At 50.5% G+C, this 10,780-nt stretch overlaps 1 protein-coding gene across 1 annotated transcript; it reads left to right on the top strand.

Annotated features, from left to right (window-relative positions):
* The first annotated feature begins 7,696 nt into the window (after positions 1-7,696).
* On the top strand, positions 7,697-8,242 carry LOC121786833. Its single transcript, XM_042185450.1, has one exon. It carries the CDS (start codon positions 7,697-7,699, stop codon positions 8,240-8,242), a length of 546 nt encoding a protein of 181 aa, XP_042041384.1.
* The last annotated feature ends 2,538 nt before the right edge of the window (positions 8,243-10,780 follow it).

Raw genomic sequence — 10,780 nt, 5'->3', positions numbered from 1 at the left:
GGTGCCGGATGCATTTTGGCCGAGGGGCCCGAGCACGCTCGGCCAGCGCCAAAAGCCGAGACACGATGGACTTTACCGAGGCGCCGATAGTACTTCGGCCGAGGCGTCCCAGTACGCTCGGCCAGCACCAGGCGCCGGATGCACTTCGGCTGAGGCGCCCGAGCACGCTCGGCCAGCGCCAGGCGATGACAACCATTCGGCCGACGCGGCCAAGCACGCTCGGCCAGGCCAGGAGCCGAGAGACGATGGGCTTTACCGACAATATCGAAGCACTGACCGATTGATCGAGCCGCTGCACCTACCGGGGTACTCTTTTTCCTCTCGGGGACTTTTTATCCCCTTTGGGGTTTTTGGCCCCGGGAGGTTTTAATGAGGCCCACTTCCGCTATTGTAGTGTGCGGCGGTTCGGGGACTTTGGGTGAATCACCGTAGGCCGACCGAGGAGTTAGGCAATATGGGGCAGCACTGTAACATTGCTGATATCCTTGTTCATTTTGGTCTTTGTATCGAGTATTTCTTAACCTTGGGAGCCCACGCCCCAAGAGTATCTTCCCCCCCCTCGGCCAACTTGCCTAGGCTTGTTGGTGTGTATTCCCTCGGGTATGCCTGAGTATATTTGTACTTCTTTGTTATTTATATTCCATTCTTTGATTCACCCAAAAAAAAAAGAAAGAGCTCTCAGTGGGTTAGAGTTCTCTCTCTCTAGATTTTTTCTCCTCCTTCTCTCTAGAAAAATTCTAGCGCCCACTCTCTCTCTCTCTAGCTCTTTCTTCATTTCCAGCCTGATTCTTCCATATCCACTCCGATTAAACACTTATTCCAACCGAGAGCTTCATTTTGATTATCATTTCAATCGGTGGAAATGGTTTATTGAGTGGCGGCGGCGGTTTGAAAATCCGGCAGAACCTCTGTTCGGAAATATTTGGAGTTTTGGACTGTTCTTCCCCACTAAATCTACTTGAATCTCCTGCTGTAATTTAGATTTGACTTTGTTTATCTCCAAGCGGTGGGATTTGGAAGGTTGTGGAGGAACTGTGTGAAGTCAAAGCCGGTTGTTTATCCCCCCGAACTCCATCAAATCTGTCCGGCGAACTGCTCTGAAATTGTTCCGTCCAGCTGCTGTCCTTGGCAGTGAGGACAGAGGTAATCCCTTCAACTCTCCGGCAGATTGGACACTGTTACTCCGGCGGCTGGTGAAGTAAACCAGCGACAAGGCGGGGGGGCGCTGCCCCTGACCTCCGCGGCAAGCGGCGGCGAACCGATCACCACCGTCAACCATCGAATCCCTCCGGGGAGGGCTGCTAGGTCGTCGGAATATACATACGATAAGTTCTCTTCTTCCATTTCATTGTCGTGTGTTTCTGTTGGTTCAGTGAAGTTCCTGATTATTAAGGTTACTGTTCCATTGAGTTTTGATTTTACTGTTCCATTGGTTCTTTTCCTTGGATCCTGAGCATAGGCGATTGTTCTTTGATTCTGCATTGTTGATTTCATCTAGGCTGTTGGTTTGGAATAGGTGTTCGGAATTGGAAGTAATAGGCGGCGGATTATCAGTTAATTAATCTTGCTTAATAGCCTTTTGCTCTCTGTTTTTGAACCTGCTTTGTTTTGCTCTGTGAAATTTGTTTATTTGGTTGCTGTACTGAATTTACTGTTAAGAACTAAAATCTGCAATCCAAGTAAGGATTAGCAAAGGTTGTTTGCAGATTGGGAACGTAGCAGTAATTGCAAAGTCTTCTCCGACGTATTTTACCGCCGTCGCCGTCGCCGGACTGTGAGCGGTCATCTTCTCAGGCGATAGATCCCGGTGACCCTCCATTTCCCGTCCATTGAATTTGAAATTCAAATTAGGCGGTTAATCCATTGGAGATTGGGAGAGTCATCATTTGGGCGGCTGATTCATTGGAATTGGTTAAGTGTAAAGGCTGGGCGTTGGGAACATTGTAATTCTAACAGCCATTTTCTTGATTAGTGGAGAGTTTGATTTTGGCGGCTTCTTGCTTTTTCGAAAATTGCTAAGTCTTCTTCCAAAGAGGCAGCTGGAACGCTTGGGAGTTGGAATTTAATTAATCTAGGGCGGCTGACTCCTTAGTTTTTGGAGGAAGTATCAAAATATTAATTAGAAGGCTGCTTTGGTATGTGTTGAGGATTTAATTTAGGCGGTGGTCTTCTAGGATTTAAATTTAGGTGGCTGCATTGGAAGTTGAGGATTAATTAATTGATTGGCTGGCACTTTGATTGTGAGGCAGATACATTGGAATAGAGTATCATTAATTCCGGTGGCCTCTTTGGATTTGGAACGGTTTGCTTGAGGATTTAATTAATCTTGGGCGGCTTGCTTTGTATATTGAACCGTTTTAATTTGGGTGAAGAGTCTTAGGCGACGGTTCATATAGTAACCATTCTTTTTTGGCGGCTAATCAATTGCTTGGGCGGTGGTCAACCCAGCATTTAAAGAAGGCGGTGCACTGGAAATCCAACCATCATTTAATCAGCATTGGGGCTGCCAAGTATCAACTCTATAAAAGAGTGGAAGCACCTTCATTCCCATCCTTTTACAAACATTTCACCCCTTAGAAACATTTGAGTTTCTGGCGAGGATCCAGCCTTAGCAAGAGGAAGTGCATCGGAGCTTTTTGTGAGACAGGGTGTGCAAGGTAAAATTCTCCCTTGTTCCATACCCCTTTCCTTTCACGTCTACTCTATGGCTTCTCAGGTAAAGGGTTGGACCGAGGCTACATCCAAGAGCAACGCCAAGAAGAACAAGATGAAAGAGATCCAGCAAGCTATCAAGCAACAACATGCTGATTACGTGCACAACCGAGATTTCGGACTGGAGGACGAGCTAGAAGAGCTAGAGTATGTGGCCGAGACGCCCGAGCACCTAGCCGAGGCATTGGGGCTTAGGGCCGTGACGGCCGAGACGGCCGAGCACCCTGCCGAGGCTCTGGAGCATCTGGCCGAGACACCGGAGCACCCTGCCGAGGACCTTGAGCAACTAGTTGGGGCGCAACGTGGAAATGCGCGTGCGGCGGGCGCCTCGGGGACGCACGACAGCATTAAAGTCCTACCGGCCTACAAAGCTTGGCTGAGAAGGGGAGCCGAATTTGATCTCGACCCACGTTACCATAAAAGGGAGCTTGCCCTTGTCAAGTTCGACATAATTGAGAAGGATCGGATCGTCCTCGACGAGCAGGACATCATCCCGGTACCTCGGGGCTGGGGGGCGTGTCTCCTCGGTAGATTCACGGGTCGCTTCCCGGGTAAGGAGGCTATTCTAGGCCTTATGCGAAGATGGCCTTGCAAATCACGGGTCACCTATCACAGTAAAGGGTGGCTCGTCTTCCAATTCGGGAGCGACAATGATCGAGAAACGGTAAGGCAAAAGGGCCCATTCGAAATCTTTGGGATCCCGCTTGTCCTACAACCAATGCCCGAGGACTTCGAACCCAACATGGAGCCGGAAGTGAACATCCCGCTTTGGATTAGGCTGGTGGACCTCCCTTTGAAGCTGTGGAACCTAACGGCCATATGCAAGATCGCTTCATGCTTTGGGACACCACTGTCCACTGACTTTAACACACTGCGTAGGGAGTCACTTGACGGGCCACGAGTGCAAGTCATCATAAACACAGCAATAAGGCCAAAGACCAGCATCACGGTGGAGCTACCGACCGGGCCATATGAGCAAAAAATTGAGTATGAGTTCTTTCCGAGCTTCTGCAATTCATGCAAGATGTATGGCAACTTCGCCGATGAATGTCGCGGGCGTAAGGCAGTGTACGAGCAAAATGTACCTTACGGTGTCGGGCCACGTGCAAAGAGTAAAGACAGGGCAAGGAGCAAGTCTCGGCCACACGAACAGTACAATGCAAGGGCCTCTAACAACGAATGGCCGAGACTCGGAGGTAACCAAGGGGGGAAGATTACCAAAGGTGTCTTGGGTGAAAGACCGGCCCCAACCGTGCGTTCGAGATCAAGAACAAGGCAAGAATGGGTGGCAACGGGGGGAGTCTTTGACAAGCCAATCAATGTTACATGTCCTAGGCCAAGGAAGGAATCAGGCCTCTCCGACCCTAGGGGCCTACCGAGGTACATGCAAGGGGACCCTATGCAACAAGGTGGGAATGCGGGTGATGAAATCATACCGACGTCCCCAACACAGATTTGAGGCGCTCGTGGACGAGGACGGGGCCGCTCCTGAGGTCGCGAAACAAAGTGTCCTACCGGAGGATCGGAGTACGGAGCAGACCGAACGTATCAAAGACCTACTTAATACCACCATCGCTCCAATCCTGGCCGGACTGAACGGCATGCGTTCGACACATAGGACTAATGGCCGCGGCAGGAGCCGAGACCCTAGGCCACCTCGAGACAACCTTTCGGACGTGATGCATGAGCACGCTCGGCCAGAGCCAGGCACCGTAATCCGCTCGGCCGAGGCGACCGAGCACGCTCGGCCAGTGGCAGGAGCCGAAGCATGTTCGGCCGAACCGTCCCAGCAAGCTCGGCCAGATCCTTGTGCCGACAGCACTTCGACCGCGATGGCGCAACGTGCTCGGCCTGCGCCAATCGCCGATGTTGCACCTGCATCGGTAGCGCCCGAGTATTCGGCGAGCACTGCCGCGTTTGCACCAGTTAGCGGGCACGATGAACCGATCAAGGGACATGGGGGGGGCGAGTTGATCACCACCCGAAAGAAGAAAAAGAAAACCAAAACGACTGACAAGGAAGTCACCACCCTAGGTACGGAGTCACATGCTGCCACTAATATCGGGGATGGGACAGGGGACCAGTCTGAGGCAACAAAAAGGCCGAGCCGGGCTTTCAAGGTCGGCGGTTCCTCTAAAAAGAAATCAGCAAGGTCTAGCTCTCGGGGAAAGTACATTGAGGGAATCCCCTCCGATTGGGAGGATGGTCTTGACGATGACCCCGGTATTCAGAAATGATCATCGCAACGTGGAACATAAGGGGACTGCAGCAATTCCCCACACAAGCTGCAACGGCCGAGTTCGTCAGAAAGAATAAGGTCGACGTGTTGGGACTTTTGGAGACCAAGTTACTCGATGACAACTATAAGATCTTCATCAATAATCACTTCAAGGATTGGGACAAAGCTGACAACTTCACACTAAACGAAAATAGTAGGATTCTTCTACTATGGAACCCGAAGAAAGTGGAGTTGGTACCATCACGGATCGAGGAGCAAGCCATCTATGCAAAAATCAGGTGCTTGACTTCCAATAATGTCTTCAATTTTGTGTTAGTCTATGGTTTACATACAATTCCCGATAGGCGTCCTCTTTGGGACTCCTTGATTGACCATGTTATGCAGGATGAGCCCACCCTCCTTAGTGGGGACTTCAATAACGTTATGGCAGAGGATGAGAGAGTTGGAGGGATCGTCCCGAGGGAGTACGAGATTAAGGACCTGGTTGATACGTGTGCATTGCTCGGCTTGGATGACACCATGTCCACAGGATGCAAATTCACATGGAGCAATCGGACCATCTCAAGCAAGATTGATCGTGTATTGGTGAATGACGGGTGGTACTCGAAAGGCTACTTGGCTAGCACTGAATTCCTACCGGCTGGAGCCTATACCGACCATTCTCCCGCAGTCACAACTCTGTTCGGTAACACCGTATCTTACCCAAAACCCTTCAAATTCTTTAATTTCTGGCTTAAGCATGTAGGGTTCAATAAGCTTGTCAAGGATCACTGGGCGGCCGAGACGCAAGGCACGGCGCAGTTCAGGCTGGCGGACAGAATCAGGAAGTTCAAAGTATATCTCAAAGAATTCAACTTCAATGAATTCAGCGAGCTATCTAAAAGAACTAAGGCAGCCGTGGAGGAACTCGAGACACTCCAGCGACTTGCGGATGCGGACTCGGTAAACATGGCGCTAAGGGACAGAATGGTCATCCAGAGGCAAAAGACGGCGTACCTTCAGAATTCGGAAAGGGAGTTTTACATCCAAAAGGCTAAACTTAAGCACTCACTCTTGAGTGATAGATGCACATCTTTCTTTCACTCCCTTGTTAATCGTAACAACTCACGGAATTACATTGCCTTTATTCATAGGAAAGATGGATCTATTACATGGGACCAAGAGGAGATCATTAAGGAGTTCGTGGATTTTTACTCCGAGCTACTCGGAACGAAGAAGCAGCTGGCCCCTATCAAACTCGACATTCTCCGCAGGGGACCCCTTGTGAGTCAGGATGACTGCCGTGACATGGTTCGGCCTATCACGGACGAGGAGATCAAGGCGGCCCTGTTCGACATAGGGAACGACAAGGCGCCCGGGACAGATGGATTCACGTCAGCCTTCTTCAAGAAGCAGTGGGACTTTGTGGGCAGTGATGTCACAAGCGCCGTGAAGGAATTCTTTGACACAGGACAGTTGCTCAAATCCTTCAATACCACTATCGTGTCGCTGATCCCGAAGACATCTTTCAACCCAACTGTGGGGGACTTCCGACCAATATCATGTTGTAATGTGTTCTACAAGACCATTACGAAGATTTTGGCAAACCGGATGTCTCCACTCCTGGGAAAATTGGTGGACTTGGCGCAATCAGCCTTTATCCCGGGACGAAACATTATGGACAACATTCACCTTGCACAGGAGCTTATGCGCGGATACGAGAATAGGAAGAATGCCCCGAAATGTGCAGTGAAGATCGACCTCCGCAAGGCATACGACACCGTGGACTGGGACTTCCTAAGGGCAGTCCTACATGGCCTGTATCTTCACCCTAAATTTGTATTTTGGGTGATGCAATGTGTCTCGTCCCCGAAGTTCTCGTTGTCCATCAACGGGAGCCCTCACGGTTTCTTCTCTGGCAAAAGGGGTCTTAGACAGGGAGATCCCATGTCGCCTACTCTCTTTATCTTTTGCATGGAATACCTTTCTAGGCTCTTGGCAGCCCGTACTATGAACTCTAATTTTAATTTCCATGCAAAATGTGAGAAGGAGAGAATCACGCACCTTGCATTTGCTGATGATCTTATGTTGTTTGGCAGGGGCGATTACATGTCTATGGAGATCCTAGCAAACACATTGGAGGAATTCTCAAGCTGCTCGGGACTAGAGATTAATAAGGACAAATCCAACATTTTTGAGGGAGGGAAGTTAGCTAGGAGGGACTTGGACGAGATTAAGGGCATCTTCGGCTTCCCACTAGGGTCCCTCCCAGTGAGATACCTAGGGGTGCCTTTGGATTTGAAGAAGCTAAACATCATGCACTACTCCCCCCTCATCGAGAAGATCGCCTCACTCACGAAGAAATGGACGGGTAAGAACCTTTCATATGCCGGTAAAACTGAACTTGTACGGTCTGTTTTGCAGGGCGTCGAGTGCTATTGGCTGCAGGTCTTCCCGTTGCCATCAAACGTGAGAGACCGGGTGATAGTAATCTGCCGGGAGTTTCTTTGGGGAACTAAGTATGGAGCAGTAGCATGGAAGGATCTTTGCCTACCCAAGGAGGAAGGAGGGCTCGGCCTCCGGGACCTTGGGGCTTGGAACAAAGCACTCCTTGCCCGATACCTATGGAACATACACATCAAGAAGGACTCCCTTTGGATCAAGTGGATCCATACCGAATTCATCAAGGGCAAATCGATCTGGGAATGGAAGTAGAAGTCCCGGGACTCCCCACTTTTCAAGAGACTGATCGAGATCCGGGATGAGATGCAAGCCGATTGCCAACAGCTGAGGCCTATAACTGGTTTAGGCCTAAAGGGGAACGAAAACTCTGGCAACGGTTCATTTGGAAGGATTTCATCCCTCCAAATATATTCGTTAACGACCTGGCAAGCGCTAAGGAACCGACTACCGACAAGGGACAGGCTCGGTTATGCTGACATTGACCAAAGATGTCCACTTTGCAACACAGGAACCGAATCAGTGGACCACCTCTTCTTCAAGTGTACCAAGACAAGAGAAGTTTGGCGTGTGATCAAGACATGGGTTGGCATGAGGAGGCCAATCACAACCATACCGAGCGCGATCAAGTGGTTCCTTAAGGAGCGCAATGGTGTAACGGTGATCCGGAAGGCAAGGAGCCTGGCCCTTATTGCCGCGATCAGCTTAATGTGGAGAGCTAGGAACGCCGTAATTTTTGATGGAGTTACCTTTGAGCCGAAGCACCTGATCTTCCAGATTAAGAAAATCACTTACGCTACACTCTACACCATGTTCCCGCACGAGACGGTCCAGGAGCACCTTGGAGTTTAGAGCCGTGGGACGATGGACTTTACCGAGGCGCCGAGAGAACTTCGGACGAGGTGTCCCAGCACGCTCAGCCAGCACCAGCCGCCGGATGCACTTTGGCCGAGACGTCCGAGCACGCTCGGCCAGCGCCAAGAGCCGAGACAGGATGGACTCTACCGAGGCGCCGAGAGAACGTTGGCCGAGGCGTCCCAGCACTCTCGGCCAGCTCCAGGTGCCGGATGCATTTTGGCCGAGGGGCCCGAGCACGCTCGGCCAGCGCCCAAAGCCGAGACACGATGGACTTTACCGAGGCGCCGACAGTACTTCGGCCGAGGCGTCCCAGTACGCTCGGCCAGCACCAGGCGCCGGATGCACTTCGGCTGAGGCACCCGAGCACGCTCGGCCAGCGCCAGGCGATGACAACCATTCGGCGGACGCGGCCAAGCACGCTCGGCCAGGCCAGGAGCCGAGAGACGATGGGCTTTACCGACAATATCGAAGCACTTAGCGATTGATCGAGCCGCTGCACCTACCGGGGTACTCTTTTTCCTCTCGGGGACTTTTTATCCCCTTTGGGGTTTTTGGCCCCGGGAGGTTTTAATGAGGCCCACTTCCGCTATTGTAGTGTGCGGCGGTTCGGGGACTTTGGGTGAATCACCGTAGGCCGACCGAGGAGTTAGGCAATATGGGGCAGCACTGTAACATTGCTGATATCCTTGTTCATTTTGGTCTGTGTATCGAGTATTTCTTAACCTTGGGAGCCCACGCCCCAAGAGTATCTTCCCCCCCCTCGGCCAACTTGCCTAGGCTTGTTGGTGTGTATTCCCTCGGGTATGCCTGAGTATATTTGTACTTCTTTGTTATTTATATTCCATTCTTTGATTCACCCAAAAAAAAAGAAAGAGCTCTCAGTAAGAAAGAGCTCTCAGTAGTGTGGTTTGAGAATTTCTCTCACTAGGATTTTTCTCCTCCTTCTCTCTAGAAAATTCCTAGCGCCTCACTCTCTCTCTCTAGCTTTTCTTGACCTTCCAGCAATTTTCTTCCGAATCCACGCCGGTTAAACACTTCCTCTAACCAAGAGCTTTGCTTTGAACATCATCACATTTGGTGGAGGCTTTTTTCCGGCGGTGGTGGAGTTTTGTAATTCCGGCAGCAGCTCCGGCGAGAAGTTTTTGGTGAATACTCCATCAAAATTCTTACTTCTCACCGATCAAACATTCTATCCAGCCGCTTCGCACTCTTTGCTCATCATTCCAAGCGGTGGAAGTGTTCTTTCGTGGAGTTGGAGGAGCTGACAAGTTCCGGCAGTAACCTGAAAAGCTGTAGGGTATTGCCCTGACTGCTGCACCCAGCGGCGGCACATACAACATCAGCGACGGCCATCGATTCCTTCCGGGGAGGGCTGCTAGGTCGTCGGGGCATTTTCACGATAAGTACCCTTTACTAATCTTATTCTGCGAGTCTGATTAGTTAAGTTACTTCTTTGGCTGATTTATCCGTCTTGTCTTTGATTACTGTTCGATTGAGTGGTTACAATTACTGTTCGAATATCTCAGCTTTACCTCCTTGTGCACTAATTCAGAACTTGTTGCTTCTTTGGGGGTTTGTTCCTTGTGTGTGAATCTGATTTAGTCGTTAATCTGCTTTTGTTAGTGAGAATTATCCTTTACAATCCCTTGTGGATTAGTAGTTTTCCTTGCAGATTAGTGAAACGAAAATTTTCCGGTGAGGTGACCGGAGCCGGCGACTGCTCCACCACCATCTCAGGCACCCACCTCCACTTACTGTTCAACTCCCCAGCAATTCAAATTTGAATTTCAAATTTGGAGGTTCTAGCCTTGGGCATTGGAAGAGTTGTTGGGAGTTGGTGGGAGTTGGTGGATTTCTTGGAAAACAGCTAAGTCATCATTATTGGAGGCAGTTGGTTCTCTGAACATTGACACAGCCATATCTTGGAGCAGCTTTCTTGACTTTAGGCTCACACTTTACTCAAGGAGGTGATTGCCTTGGAATTGGCATACACGTCAGCTTGCCACGTCCTCCACGTCGGACAGTGACACGTCAGCCGAATCATCATCCACATCATCCGGGACTCAGCATCCACGAGGACGTGACTCATATACTGACTCTCCATCTACATTGACCGTGACTTGACATCCACGTCAGCCACGTCATCCACCCGGCAGGCGCCCCCCTCGGTCGACCCCCTCGGCCAGGCTCGCTACGCCGGATCAGCGCAACCCGACGTGCTACACTTAGCCTTTTCACGGATACCCAGGAAGTTCCCTTAACTTTTTCAATTTTTCTCTGTTTCCTTTTCTTCTCCTATGGCCACGAAGGACAAGAGCTGGAGCGACATCGTCTCCAAGAAAAATAAGAAAAAGGAGAACGATGAGGTGATCAAAGCGGCTATGAGACAACAGTACGCCGACTACCTCCATACGAACAAAGGCGGGACAGACAAAAGCATCAACCACGATGAAGAGGACTGTGTGCCAGAGAGACCTGACGACCCGCTGAAGGCACCGAACGAAGCGCATTACCATGAGGGGGAGACATCAG

Source organism: Salvia splendens, chromosome 22 (assembly GCF_004379255.2).
Source record: "Salvia splendens isolate huo1 chromosome 22, SspV2, whole genome shotgun sequence".
Taxonomy (NCBI): domain Eukaryota; kingdom Viridiplantae; phylum Streptophyta; class Magnoliopsida; order Lamiales; family Lamiaceae; genus Salvia; species Salvia splendens.
Note: the sequence above shows the minus strand (reverse complement) of the source record. Positions and strands in the feature narration are given on the sequence as shown.